This window comes from Stenella coeruleoalba (genome assembly GCF_951394435.1).
Source record: "Stenella coeruleoalba genome assembly, chromosome: 3".
Classification (NCBI taxonomy): domain Eukaryota; kingdom Metazoa; phylum Chordata; class Mammalia; order Artiodactyla; family Delphinidae; genus Stenella; species Stenella coeruleoalba.
Window position 1 is genome coordinate 70,089,898 of NC_137148.1, and position 16,096 is coordinate 70,105,993.

General features: G+C 37.6%; 1 protein-coding gene across 3 annotated transcripts in view; it reads right to left on the reverse strand.

The window, feature by feature from the left end:
- Positions 1-14,728, reverse strand: part of TMEM161B (transmembrane protein 161B) — a 70,100-nt gene extending 55,372 nt beyond the window's left edge. For 2 of the 3 annotated variants that reach the window (XM_079918773.1, XM_079918772.1), the window contains exon 1: positions 14,604-14,728. In XM_079918773.1, coding sequence (XP_079774899.1) covers positions 14,604-14,606 — 3 coding nt within the window. In that variant the 5' untranslated portion in view covers positions 14,607-14,728. The remainder of the gene's footprint in view (positions 1-14,603) is intronic. The other variant, XM_079918776.1, reaches the window with a different exon arrangement.
- Positions 14,729-16,096: the final 1,368 nt, after the last annotated feature.

The window sequence follows — 16,096 nt, forward strand, 5'->3', positions numbered from 1 at the left end:
CAGGAAGGAGAGGTGCAGCCTCTCTTACGTTGGTGATAAGAACTATATAGAATCACTATATATTATAGTGACAAATGAGTTAGGGTCTTGGCCAAACAATGTTAAAAATCTATAAATTCAAATTATGTCACTACAGAAATTATTTATTTATATCTATAAATGAGAAAAGCAAACAAAAATTTAATTAACAAATATAGGCTGTCTGCCTAACATACATCCAATATCTTACTGGCTATTATTAGAAACTTGGCAAAGGACTTCTGTGTTTCACTGACTATTATAACCCAAATACTCAGAGCAATGACATTTAGAATAATTCAACGTACATAGTAGGGTTGAAAGAATGAATGACACTACTACAAAACAATCTGTCTTAACAGAACTTAAAATCCAAGATTATCATATTAGGTAACAACAAATATTATTAAGACAATGTTGGAGCACAAAACTGCATAGTACTATGAAAAACAGTTACAAAAATTCAAAAAATTGAATACAAAAGTTTCATAGAGTGGATGAGTAAACTGAAATCAAGGAAGGGACTTCCAGGCTAAATGACAAATGTGAACAGAGTAACCATGGGACAGCAAAAAGCTTAACTCAACCAAAGCAGACTTTAATATATGACAAAGAATTGTGAGAAATCAGATGAAGACAGAATTTCAGATTGTTAAGAGTCTTAAAAACCAAGAGGAGGCATCGAGCTGAGGTGTCTATAAAGATCACCTTGGAAGGCTTTTTAAACAGTCAGGGGTAGGAAAATAAAATAATACAAGTAACATATAAGGAAAATTAGACACAGCAATATATTGAGCAATTAAAGAGAAAACCTAAGACTAAGGTAGAAACAGTTGAAACTAGGAAGGAAAGAACAAAACTAAAACTTGGTCAGTAGAAAACCAATCAGACTTTTGAGTGTGACTGACCACGAAGGAAAACACCTATAGAATAAAACAGGAATGTCTCAAAGGTTATTTCAGGATGTTTTAGTTTCAGTGACTGGCAGAATCCTAAAGCCACTGACAGAAAAGTTGTAGGCTGAAGGGAACTCAAGGAAGTGGACTAACAACACTACCACAGGCCTCCCACCTTGGCTGTATCCTCAGCCATTCAGAACACACACAGAACATGTTTCTCTGGTGCAACCAATTCTACATCAGACAGACTGGCAATAATCAGATTTGTAAGAGTTCTAACAACTAATATACAGTGAAACATAAGCTATCAAGTGAATCAGATGCTCAAGTTCACTAAGTGCTCCACTCCATTACTGTCTTAATGATACACTGGAAGTCAAATTATAAACAGGCTGCTTGGTATGTAGTGATTCAGAGCAAAAGGCATCATTGAGGGATATTTCATTCACATAGCAATGAAGTCTGAAGAAATACACAAAACAGCCCTCTAGAGTATAAAATACTCCAACGCTAAATAGTTCTGGATAAGTATGTCCAATTCTGGCTATTTAAACTGCTTTTCTAGACTTTCAAACGACAAAACTACTTTCCAATCCTATTTCTTCAGGCGAAAACCTATCTAAAATTTTCTCTATCTTTTGACATGCAAATACCATTGATTTGGCTACAATCTAGTCTACCTTAGGTCTTGCAAACAATCCACATCTAAGATCAAGGTGAGAGGACAACTTATTTCTTCCATCACGTGTTGATTTTATCAAACTCTTAAAATGTTAACCACCCCTCATGCCACCTACAAATAACATGTGATAAGTGGTATGGTAGAGGTCAGTGCCCAGCGTCATGGGAGCATTCCAAGAAAGGGAGTGATTAAATCTACATTAGAGAACTGGGAAAGACTTGTTCACAGAGGTGACATCTAAACCAATGTCACAAGGTTAAAGTAGTATCCCAATGTCAGACAGGAAAAGAATACAAGTTTAGACAGATACACCTATTTGTACCAAGAATGTAAATGGCATGAGCTGAAATAATGAGCAGTTCCACACAGCTAGATTTTGGTATGGGTTGCCCAAAATGGACTCTTCTGCAGGTACTCAGAAATAAGTCAAGGATCCTAAGCCTGGAAGTAACTAAACCAAATATATTTTGGAAGGATAACTCTGCCACTACAGTGGAAAAATCAAGTGGAGGGAGGGTAAAAGTAATTGGAAGCAAAGAGCTAGATTAGATATCTGCTGAAATAGTCCAACCAACACCATAAAAGCCTAAACTAAAACAGCTTCAAAAACAAGAGCAAAATTAAAAACATTTTTTTAGAGGAAAAAAAAGGAATTAGGCATGAGGTTAATAATTATCTCTGCAAGAAAAGTATCAATAGGTAAAGATTAAACTTAAGTGATTATGTAAAGATAAAATGAGAATAATGGCCATAATTATTCCTTGGAAAAATTAAGCAGTAAGAGGAAAATATGACAGTTACTAGAAAGGTTCACATATAAAAATATACATTTGTAAGGGGGAAAGTACACATACTTAAGGCAAAAGGGAAGGAACCAATATAAGGGGGCTGCTAAATATTCTAAAAAGGAGTTAACTGTGGGTATTGCTTATGAATCAGAAAGAGATGAGACTGAAGGCCTAAGTTGAAAGTAAAACTTTATGAGACCTTGTTCTACTGAACAGAAGCACAAAAGGTATAGAGACGTATTAAAGTGAAAAACTGAGGTCTTCAAAGGTTACATAACTTGGCTGGGGTGGGATAAGGAAAAACTAGGTCAAGACTTTTGATGTCCTGCTTTCCACTGGACATAGTCATTTTGGAAAACTCATTACATATCATTTCAAAGTCCTCAGATCATTCCCTAAAAACCATGATGGGGTGGGGAGTTGATCTGTAAACCAAAAGAGGGGAGGGGCAGCAAGTCGTGAGAATTTTGACATAAAAGTTAACGGAAGAATTGAATGAATAATTGCCAAGCAACTACAAGTCTGCATGACTCAGTAACTCAGGTACAACATCAGAGAAATGAAAGATGTGGAGTTAAAGGTTAAATCTGCAGGATAATTAAGTAGCTGGTCAAGAGAGCCAAAGAAATGACCAAAGTGGACAAAGTTTGAGAGATCTTGAAAAATAACCGCATCCAGGTCAAGATCTTGGCAATGTGACTGAGAGGATGTCCAGAAACTTAAGAAAGGTCTGATGAACTTATACATGTAGATGACTGACAAACCCAAGCTGCATTTTTAAAAACAATTACTTCCAGTAAGTTCTTTAATAGAATTGAGGGCTATCTAAATTTCACCCAGAAGAGAAATTCTTCCACATAATGCCAAAGCAAATAAAAGCATACAACAATCATGAATAGGCAGGGAGAATTCCTCCCCGCAGACCATCCCTAGAATCCCAGGGTTCATTATACAGGCTATCAATGGCCTTTATCTGGTTTTATATCATAGCTCCAGCCCTTACAGACACAGTAAACAGACCTGAAAATAAGGAGGCCTTTGCTAAACAAATGAAATGAAAATAAAAGGTTTTGGTAGGAAAGCAGTTAACGAATATGAATAAAGTCACCTATTGATATTTAACAGACATATTGATTGAATCATATGAAATCAGATATTTGTTTTGACCTACAAAACAGCAATTTCATATGGTTCAAATTGTTACTACAAACAGAATTATATACACATAATATATAGAAGGTAAATTGACAGAAAGGGAATTGGAAAACACAATCACCAACAACTATGATTTGAACTCAAACGACATGGGTTTTCAAATTTAAATGTTTACAGAATTAGTCTGGTTTGCCAACATCGATGTTTTGCACCACAAAATTTAATTTCTTTAGAGTAAAAAGTACAAGCAGAAATTTTTATTGTTTCCGAATTCAGAATAAGAAATTTAATGTACTTTAAAACTAAGGTCCAAAACCACAAACCTTCAATAAAATGCCTTGGTTCACCCTAAATATCTTAATTAGACCTACAACATAGTAGAATGCATGAATTTGACATAACTATATTCAGTAATAGCAGTCCAGATTTTCTGCTGAAGATGATGATAGAAAGCCGTTTTTCAGAATTTGATTAACCTCTGAAAAAAACTTTAGATATTTTTCTTATGATATAAATTGATAAGGCAAAGTGGGAGACCAACAAGAAATAGAGTGCAAAGGGGCTTCCCTGGTGGCACAGTGGTTGAGAGTCCGCCTGCCGATGCAGGGGACACGGGTTCGTGCCCCGGTCCGGGAAGATCCCACATGCCGCAGAGCAGCTAGGCCCGTGAGCCATGGCCGCTGAGCCTGCGCGTCCGGAGCCTGTGCTCCGCAACAGGAGAGGCCACAACAGTGAGAGGCCCACATACCGGGGGGGGAAAAAAAAAAAAAAAGAAATAGAGTGCAAGGATCAAGATGCTTTTTCCCAAGAATACGGGACACTCTAATTAAATATAATTCATAAACCATTTTATTAATTTCAACATCATATGTGTTGAAATTAATAGTTGTTTATTTTATTTTTTTATAAATTTATTTATTTTGGCCTGCATTGGGTCTTCATTGCTGCAAGCGGCTTTCTCTAGTTGCATTGAGCGGGGGCTACTCTTCTCTGCAGCATGCAGGCTTTTCATTGTGGTGGCTTCTCTTGTTGCGGAGCACGGGCTCTAGGCGCGCCGGCTTCAGTACTTGTGGCACGTGGGCTCAGTAGTTGTGGCTTACGAGCTCTAGAGCGTAGGCTCAGTAGTTGTGGCTCGGGGGCTTAGTTGCTCCGCGGCACATGGGATCTTCCCAGACCAGGGTTCGAATCTGTGTCCCCTGCATTGGCAGGCAGATTCTTAGCCACTGTGCCACCAGGGAAGTCCCTAGTTGTTTATTGTAAAAGATAACTTTCCAGTTACAGTAGGTTGAATAAATTATGCAATATCTCATGTGAAGCAATACCATAGTCATTAAAATGATGAAAACTTAAATATTTTTAAAGATGTTAACAAGCTACTTTATCTCTAAGCAAAACAGGCATAAATGTTTTATTATAATACTGATAAGTAAAATACAAAAGGTTTAATGTAAGACATCCCTAAATTCTGCCACTCTTCCTTAACTGTAAGAGTATTTTCTGACAATATAAAAAATGTCCCTACATATCTATACTCAAAAAAGCTATTAGTCAAAACTAATAAATTTATATTTGACATTTACAAATCATCTTGCTTGTTCTAACCAATTCCTCCTCATTCCTCAACATTCATTTCCTCTATAAAACCTTCCTGGCTACTAAAAAATATATGCATAACTCCAAAACAGACTTTATCATGCTGAGCTGTAATTTAAGGGTCTCTCCCCCACTAGAACTGTACTTAACTCATTTCTTAGCCCCAACCCCATTCCCAGGAAAGTGCCTTGCAAGACAGGCTTTCATTACAAGTCAAATATTTACTTTTTAGATGAAATAAAAGGATAAAACATAAATTTGCCCACTGTTCTTCACTATATTCAGTTTCCTATACATGCCAAACACTGAACTTTATTCACAATAAAGAAGAAAATAATTCACTTTAAGACTGAAAGACAATATATCATGCACTCTGCATACCTCAGAGTTAAGAGCTGTAGCTATTTTAGGGGTGGGATAGAGAGGGTGGGAGGGAGGGAGAAGCAAGAGGAAAGAGATATGGGGATATATGTATATGTATAGCTGAATCACTTTGTTATAAAGCAGAAACTAACACACCATTGTAAAGCAATTATACTCCAATAAAGATGTTAAAAAAAAAAACCGCGAAGAGTTGTAGCTATTTTTACAAGATAATCCTCTCAATTTAATGCAGTAAATATTGCAAATACTTTCAAACTTTGGTAAGTGTGCTAATAAAGCTTTATTAAACAATTCAAAATAAAAATTTCAGCTTACCTCTAAATTTTAAGCCAAATACAAAAGCCAAGAAAACTTAATGTGCACCCCTAATATTAACTGTTAGAAAAATTCATTCACTGTTAATATTTTAATATGTTGGATAATCAAACACTAGAATCGAGGTAGTTCTGTCACTAACTAGCATTAGTACAGCAATCAGAGAAGCCCTCTCTAGGACTCATTCCTTATCTACAAAATGACAGGAGTTGGCAAATGATCTCCAAAATCTTAAAAAAGCCTACTGATGATGACTGTAATACTTTAATTAAATAAACAACAGATTGTTGGCATTCACATATTTACCATTTCTTAAGCCACCATCAAAGCCTGTGATATGTGGTTATTGCTAATGGGAATGAATAATTTTCACTTCCTCATAAGAATTAAATGAGCTAATATTTATAGGAGACCTACATAGAAATCAGAGCTCCAAGTTAATGTAAAGGAGTACACCTAGCCCGCTGCCCAGCATTCTTACCTCAAATAGTGGTTTGCAGGAATTTCTCTTAGATTTGTGAACGCCAGAGGTTCTACAGTCCTTTTTTTTTTTTTTTAAACTTAGCTACTTGGCCAGTTCTCTTATTAAATGATTCATTTTCTTTATGATTTGAAAAAATTTTTAGTGACTATCAAGAGAAAGAACTATGATGACCATAACTACTTCTGACAGTAATGATTGAGAAACTACTGAAGTCAAGAATAAGTACTCAATAAATGTTAGCTGAAATCAAATTAAAAAATAGTTTTAAAGAACTAATGTCTCAGTTAAAGTTACTATTTACACTACAATGAATTTTACCGAAGCTTTCTTATCTGTCCCTCCTGACTGGAATATATATTTCGTTGGCAATTCTAATTGCAGTTATCCAGATTCTTTTCAAATTCATTTTTGGCTTAAAATTGGACTAGGAAGGGCTTCCCTGGTGGAGCAGTGGTTGAGAGTTCGCCTGCCGATGTGGGGGACACGGGTTCGTGCCCCAGTCCGGGAAGATCCCACATGCCGCGGAGCGGCTGGGTCCGTGAGCCATGGCTGCTGGGCCTGCGCGTCCGGGGCCTGTGCTCCGCAACGGGAGAGGCTGCAGCGGTGAGAGGCCCGCGTACCGCAAAAAAAAAAAAAAAAGAAAAAGAAAGAAAAATGGCCATAGCCTTAGCAGTGCCTTATCTGTGACATTAACTGATGGCAGTCTACTATCATATATTTATAATATGGAGCTTGTTGAAGTTCCTACTTCCTAAGTAATTTCTACTGTTGGAGAAAAGTCTCCCTTTCTCTAACCAATGTCCCTTAGTATTTCCATCTCATCTCTTCTTCACAATCCAAACCTCTCTAATTCCAAAAATTTATTGCAAAGATTCATCATTATCATCTAGCACTTCTATTTTTTTCCCTAAAGGATCTTTATAATAAATATCTAGCTAGCTAGATAGATAATTAGTTCATGGTCTGTCAGAAGTTACATGGGGAGATAACTTTTACAAATTCTTCTAGCAGGAAAAACCTTTACTAGAGTGCTGAATGTCTGGGAGGGAAGGCAAAATACTCTACAAGACCACATTCTTCTTTGCAACTCAGGGAGGGAACAAAGTTCTAGTTGCAAGCAATAGGTAATCCAAGTGAAAAGAAAAGAAGCAAGCCAATCCTGAGAGCCCTCAGGAAAAGAAATGGGCTGTGAGACAGGCTTGGAACAAATGTGACACACTACATGCTTAAGCTGATAAGAAATTCCAATTCACCACAGGTCCTCATCCCCAGTTCTCTAATTGCTCCACACTTCATCAGTGTTACTAGTTCAACCCCAGGCCTAAGGGAAATTAATGCTTTGGCGTGAAGGAGTGCCAGTTAAGGTAAAAGGAATATGACAGAATCCTTATTGTGACTTACTGCAGCAGTGTCAGATGTATTTAGCATCTGAGTTAGAAATGCCAATCATTAGCGCTACACATGACAGTAATAATTAATTTCTCTAATACCATGAGATGTGATACTAGGTAGTAACTAAGTTGGGAAGGATTTTCTAGAAATATAATCACTAATTATAATATTACTTCTATAGGAAAATGTTTTTGAAATTCAATCCTTTCATAAGTTAAAACTTATCAAAGATAAACAATAAGATTGGCACAACAGTACAGTGGCCAAACAGCCTGATTTAGAAGTCAAATTCCACCACCAATAGATGTGATTTTGGATGAACTACTCTAATGTCGCTGTGCCTCCATTTCTACATCTGTAAAACAGAGGTTAAAAAAAAAAAGGAGGTAAAATACGGAGATTAAAAAAAAAAATAGTAGGAAGTTAAAAAAAAACCCAAGACTGAATAACTTTATAAGTATTTAGTTAAGTTAATATAAGTAGAGTAGATAAATATTAACTTTAAATAAATGCAGCTATTATTGCTATTGAGGAAAAGTAACACTCAATTTCTTATCTACCTGACATATTTCCACTTACGCTTAAAGACCTAGTCATTTGTGAAATCCTTCTTAAACTCCATACAAATTGAATATTCCCTCCTTTGTTCCCTCAATGTACATTTAACTAAAAGTACATCAATAATATTCACAAAATCACACATCCAGAATCACAGAACCTTGAAACAAACTATGGAGGTCATCTAGTTCTGGTTCAAGCAGACTTTCAATATCATATATTTATTGTATTCTTCCCAAAGTCATTTTTAAAGATACGCATGTTTGAGCAGTTGGTTTTTGTAACATCTTACAATTTTTAAAAAATAAATAAAACACTATAGTCAGATATTAAAATCCTGAGCTTCAACATCAAAGTATCAAAGGTGAAATTATTTCAGGTTTTCCTAAATCTTTGTTTATGGTCAAAACACAAAAGATATTTAATTTACTTTAACAAAAGAATTACTAAGTCTGTTTAATGTAAGTAAAGATACAATGTAAAATCAGAATACTTTGAGTGAATAAGTTATATTCTCCCAAGATCTGTAATAACTTAAAAGACTAAAAATATGTGTCATAAAAAATGTAATCTATTCAGTAAAATATAATATCATCTACTAATATACGATTTTAAAACACACATTTCTATTATTTTTCTGTTCACTGCATGGAAAGATGATAATACATGGCTTTATTGAAAGATTCCCACTATAGTTAAAGAAACTATGAGCTTTGTGCCTGACACTATAACACTTTTTTAGGGTGCAGTTCATAAACACATATTCAAAGATACCAGGTATACAGGCTGAATACATATATGAACTCAAATCTATTTCAATGTCACCTCCTCATTGTGGCTTTTCCTGAATGCCCTATCTAAAATAACCACCCCAATCATTTCCTTAACTCTGTTCTACCTTTCCTTATTGTATTTACCAAGACTAAAAAATATTATGTCTCATTTGATTATTGTCAGACTCTCTCAATAAAACATAAGGTCCATAAAGACAGGAATGTCTCTGTTTTATAAACAGTTATATTTCTGTTGCCGAGAACAGTACATGACATACAGATACTGCTTAACAGACAATGAATGAATGATTGAACAAATACTTTTGAAGTAAGAGCATGATTTTTAAGTGTTTGGTGAAACAAAAGACATAATCATTTCAGTTAAAAACAAGAGAATGTTCATCTCACCAGGACCTTAAAAAAAATTTTTTTTTCTGTAACTCAAGGGTAGGTGGTACAGAAAGAGTAGGAGGGCAGTGTACAAAACGGGTTTATTTCTTCAAAGTTCCTTTGGGGCAAGTTGGTGTTCATTCTTGACTTAGTAACATGGGAAAACCATGGCACAATAGTAAGAAAATAATAAATTCTCTCTTAAAAAATGAACACTTTAGAATATGTTCTCATTTTCTAAAATCAACTGTATTTGCTTTAAGCTTCTATCCCAGAGCAAACAAACGAATTAATTATCTAAAAAGTGGACAGAGCCCAAAGTATAAACCAGTCTTAAGAATCACCCTTGGGGCTTCCCTGGTGGCACAGTGGTTGAGAGTCCGCCTGCTGATGCAGAGGACGCGGGTTCGTGCCCTGGTCCGGGAAGATCCCATATGCCACGGAGCGGCTGGGCACGTGAACCAAGGCCGCTGAGCCTGCGCGTCCAGAGCCTGTGTTCCGCAACAGGAGAGGCCACAACAGTGAGAGGCCCGCGTACCGCAAAAAAAAAAAAAAAAAAAAACAGAATCAACCTTGAATCAACCAAATGCTAACCAAGAGAACAGTCTCTATGATTATTTGAACTAAGCCTCTTTTGGAAAGAATTAGTAAAGAAGAGGAAGAAAAGTCAGAGAACTGAGAAGAGGCCCAAATCTCTGCCACTAAGTGGCAAACTAATGAAACCTGACCAGAATCCATCCTTCAAACTGTACATTCTGGGCCATAAAACATTTAACTAATTAAAAGGATAGAAAACATACATTGTCTGCCCTCAGATCACAATGGGATTAAACTAGAAATCAGTAACAGAAAATAATTGGAATATCCCAAAATACATGGAGACTAAATAACACAGGGGTCAGAGAGGAAATCTCAAGAGAAATTAAAAACATTAATTTCTATGAACTAAATGAAAATGAAAACACAACTAATCAAATTTTATGGGATACAGCAAAAGCAGTGATTAGAGGGAAATTTACAGCATTGAATGCATATATTAGAAGAGATCTTAAATCAATCACCTAAGGCTCCACCTTACAAAACAAGAAAAAGAGCAAACTAAATCCAAAGTAAGCAAAAGCAAAGAAATAATGTGAATTATTTTTAATGAAATTGAAAAGAGGAAACCAACAGAGAAAAAATCAATAAAACCAAAAGCTGGTTCTTTGAAAAGATCAATAAAATCAATAAGCCTCTAGACAAGCCAAGTAAGAAAAAAAGAGAGGACACAAATTACTAATATCAGAAATGACAGAGGAGATATCACTACAGATCCATGGACATTAAAAGGATAATAAAGAAGCACTACGAACAAGTTTATGCCCATAGATTTTATAACCTGGATGAAATTAACCAATTTCTGAAAAATACAATTTGCCAAAACTGACACAAGAAATAGACAATCTGAATAGGCCTATATCTACTAAAGAAATTGAGCCAATAATTAATAACCTTCCAAAACAAAAAGCACCAGGCCCAGTAGGGTGGACTGGTGAATTCTACCAAACATTTAAGGAAGAAATTATACCAAGTCTCTACAATCTCTTTCAGAGGACAGAAGCAGAGGGAATACTTCCTAACTCATTCTATGAGGACAGCATTACCCTACTACCAAAACCAGGCAAAGGCATTACAAGAAAAACAAAAACTACAGACCAGTATCTGTCATGAACATAGATGCAAAAAGCCTAAACAAAATACCAGCAAATCAAATTCAACAGTGTATAAGAATTATACACCACAACAAACTGGAATTTATTCCAGGTATTTGAGGCTAGTTCAACACTCAAAAATCAATTAAAGTAATCCACCACATCAACAAACCACACATCTGATTATCACTCAGCACAAAAACTTCAATATCTCTATCAAAGTTTCTAATGTCTGCATTAGAGTTCCTTCAAAGTGCTTTAAGGACCACGAGTTTCAGACTTAACTGTAAAACTCATTAAAAATTAAATTCTCAGACTCCACCCCCTAATAATGGAGACCAGATAAGCATTTTTATCAAGCATCACAGGTGAATCCTATGTGAACTTAAGTTGAGAACTAGTGTCCTAATACACTTTTCAAAACTCAGTTGAAGTCACCTATTACATGACTCCCCCCCATTAGAATTAATTTCTTTTCTCTGTACTATTCTTTGAACACATTACATGTATTTCTCTTGTAACTTATACCACATTATCTCTTCCCAACAGCCCTCCCCATTCCCCAAAAAGAAAACTTTCTCATTAACTCTGATTAAGGCAGAGGTTCACAACCTTTTTTTCACAACTAACACACCACAGCACAATCCCACAGTAAAAGTTACTAGAGGATGTTACATAGATAAAATAAGCCATGCGATTCCTACAATTCCAGGACTTAGCTCTAATCTACTTTTCTCCCACAAATCAGCCTAAATGGTGTAAAGATCTATTTGATTAAAGTTGGTCTATAACTTTCAAAAAGGTAATAGTTTTATTCCTTTAGTAAATTTTCTATGGACTATCCATTCTCACAACATGAAAGCAAAAAAATTAAGAGTGAATACTCAGTATTCTTGGTCTGGATCATGAGTTTATATCGACTAAAACAAAAATAAAATCAAGGTATAAAATAAAAAAGACTTTGCTTTCCATTCCATAATTGTATTTAAAACAGTAGTAAATTACCTGATCAAACATATTGACAAAGATTCCAAGTATTACCAACCTGATATATTAAAAAATGAAAAGGTGAATGATTTAAAAAAAAAGAAAATCAAACTTGAGGATGGGGGGACAGGACAGTGGAAATCAGACTAAATTTTACTTAATCAGAAACTTTCTGAAAATTCTGAAAAAAAGTCCTGGGTGAAGTCACAAAATCATAAATATTAGAGTTAAAAGGTGTTTTAATTCCTATCAAGTTCCACTTCTCTTATCTAGAAGGAAATTGGAATTCTTATCTATGTTGAGTGATTTTGCCCAATTCATATAATAATGGGCAGAATCTGGGTTTTCTGACTTCTGTGCCCTTTTCATTATATTAGGACCAAGCAGTGCACAAGACCTCAATTCAACTAAGCTGAATCCTAAACAAATTCAACCCTTGTTCACTTCATATAATAGCTAAACCCTTTCCTTTGAAGGATTCCAGGCAATGACCACACTTGCATATACAGACATTATCAATTTCATAGTTGGGGAAGGTAAAGCTGCAAGCTTAGTAATTAACTCAGAACTATAAGCAATAACAAAATGGAGAGTAAACTATCTGGCTCCTGGTGACATTCTCCAGGTGACATTCTCTTAAGTGGCATTTTGATAAACATCATGAGTTTACCTTAGCTTAAAACAAAACTACCTTTTTTTGAGCTGGCGGGGGAGAGGGGTTCTACTTCTATTACTACAGAATACTGACAAGTTCACATTCAGCTTCTTTGTGACAATTTAAAGTTTTTAATTACACCCTATCTTCAACTTTTCAGACCAAGATATCAAATACTAAGCTGAAATTTAAGAACTGGAGATTTGGGTTATAGTCCAGACTGTGCCAAACTATCACTACTTTAAGTAAATCACTGCCTATTTCTAGACGTCAGATCCTTCCCTCTATTAAATTGGGGTTGGGGGGAGGGGGGAAGGTGGTTACGGTAGTTATTATCTTTGGTGCCTTCCAGTTCTACTGTTCCTTATCTTTGTCTAATTTCATTGATACAAAAGGAGGAAAAAAAAACTGTTAATGATTACAAATTGTACCATTCACTGAGGTTTAAAGAAACAAACACACACACACACACACCGGTGCCCGAAAGAGTCAGAGGTTAGCTGGTAGAGAGCACCAGGAACCACATTATTTTGAAATTCTTTTGTTTCACAGTCAGTTAAGTTTCTATAAATCATTCAAACGTGAATCACCATACACAGCAGCTGAACAATGTCAACACTTGATCCTGAAAAAATATGGCAAACTCCAAATTCCAAGACAGAATGTCTTCAGATGAGGATTTGAAATCTTTTATATAGTCAAGTAACTGACAATTTTGAACATTACCAAATCCCTGTGATATTGGGAAACAGCAAAGGTTAAGAAATCCTCCCATTGCCACCCTTCTGTGATCTGGAAATGGCTTACTGCAAAGAACCAACAGTCCCCATAGGACTTAGGTGAGCAAGACTCAGGAATTACCCACCCACCTTGTTTACCTATAACAAGGGCAGACATAGCACCTGCAAATTCCCATTCTTTGCTTCAAAACTGACTAGTTGAACTGCTTGTCCCCATAGAGCAACCGGAACAAAATATTACCCAAATTCCAAGATCTCTTCCCCTAGGTTCCTGAACTTTGGCCCACCCTCAGTCTGAAACAGGATATAACCCCCCAACAGTTTTTCCTCAGAACAGGTTTGCGTGGGGGTAAAACTTTCTCTGATTTACAGTCCAATCGTACTACCCTTTCATCTCACTTCCCCACACCCAGTTCTTTCTAGCCTTGTTTCCTCCTGCCCTTTTTAAAGGAGAAGCTCTTTTTCCTAATCTTTGAGACTCTAGCAGATCTTATGGTCAGGGCACTCTCCCCACTCCAATAGTTCCCTCGCCCACACCCTTGCTATTCCTTTCGAATATAGACCCTGCTTATTAAGTCCAGATTTTTTATTTGACACCTTTTCCAACTCCACAAAGGCTGAGTTTGAAAGACAAACTGACTTTGCCGTTTCTTTACTTTGCCCTTTCTCTAAGTGACAGGTGCTAATCCTTTACAAGAAGGTAATGTACTGTGTCCACCTGGAAAGCCTATAGGCATTTATAAGATATGAACTTCTTGGCCACTGCCCTACAGCTGAGAGTAAAGGGAGGAGATCATCAACGAGGCAAGGTCAACTCTGGGACCACCTGGCCCACGGCCATACACAGTAAATGGGCCATGAACATTCTGACTACCTATTCCGTACTCCTGAACAGATCTCGCGGTTGGGCAGGACATATGTTGCTTCCTCTAGGGCCCCGGCGCCCCGAGGCAGGTGGTAGGTCCTGTCCTACCGCTCACCCCATTGCTCCCGCCCGCTCCATCCTCAGCTGGGCACCCGACCGGCTCCCTTCACAGGACTGACCTCCCGGCCCCTTCCTCCCGACTGTTGTTATTCCAGCCCTCACAGGAAGACTCACCATGGCGCCAAGGACAGGTCGTGGACCAGACGCCCAGGAGTCGCCGGGGCCGTCCAGGACCTACCCTCACCACTCTACAGCCGGGATCCACTCGACACCGCGAGAGAGAAGATCTTCCGGCTCTGCCGGAAGTTCAGCCTGAGCGGGACAGGAAGTCCCTCCCCTCTGCTGAACGCCGGCGACCCCACGCCACGCAGAGGTGAGGCTACGCAAGACGTCCTTCATTGCCACTTCCGTGAGCGCTAGGTTAGAGGCTGGGGGAGGTGCTGACCTTGAGAGCGCACGCGGGAGGCGCAGGCGCAGCACAGGTAGGTAGGTGGGCGGGAGGCGCGCCGCTGTTGCGCCTGTGAGGATCCAGAGGTGGGTTGGGTGGTGTTGGCAAGAGCGCACCCTCTCTCTACAAGGTGATAGAGATAAAGGTTGGTGAATGAGGTGGGAGCCGACTCAAGATCCAGCGGATTTCTTGCGGGAGAAAACCACAGTTAAGCCCCGCTCTTGCTGAGACAACACTGAAATTGCCTCAGCTCAGCCACGCCCTTTCTCTTTTTACCTTCTCGTTTTTCTAGCTGCCTTTTCTTGGAGACTTTCCTTACAGACCTGTCCCTCTGTCGTCTCTGCTCCCTGCTTTAGTGGCTCTTCCAGCTCTATCCTTCCTCAGGGCAGTGGAATTTGTTCGTGAGAAGTTTCTTCATTACAGGTACCAGCTAAAGCCAGAAGGACATCTACCAAGAGCAGAGAAACCGGCAAGAGAATTCTGCCTATTTAATACATTCCAGTATGGAGGGTTTCCATTTAGATTAAAAAGTATATGTCATCAGATGGAAAAAAGTCAAACTCCCGTATACCTTCTAATGTTGTGCTGTTTTTGTTTTTTTTTTCCCAAAAGACAACTCCCATATACCCTCAAAATGTTGTGTTGTTTTCTGTACCTATAAACTCTCTATTTGGTTATGCATAGTACTAATGGCAGGCTTGAAGTGCATTATACAGAGTACCTTTAGCCCAGAAATTCATCTCACAATTTAGGGATCCTTGCTTAAGTCTCAACTGTATCTGCAATTTCATCTGTGGGATCTCTTTTTGCCATAGGGTCTAGTTTTGTCGTAAAGCTGGAATTGGAATGGGAGACTAGGAAGCTTCAGAAGAACTTAAGAAAATTGGGTTGGCAGGGGTGGTTAGAGATGTTAAGTTTTACCTTCCTTACCAAAGTACCTGAAGAGCACAGATACCCAAGCTATAAATGGTCGAAAGATCCTGAGAATCAGAGTTCCCAGCCATCTAAAAGAAGCATGCACAGGGCAGTTACTCTATATTAGTTTTCACTTTAAATTTTATTGGGAGATGCATAGTGTGACAGTTAAAAAAGATGTAAGAATCATAAGTACTAACACTGGAAACAGCTGGAGGTGGAGTGGGGCTGGGAAATATTTTGTGAAACAGATCCTGCTGAGGTTGAATCCAGAACTTCGCTGAGGGTTCGTTCCACTTCTGCT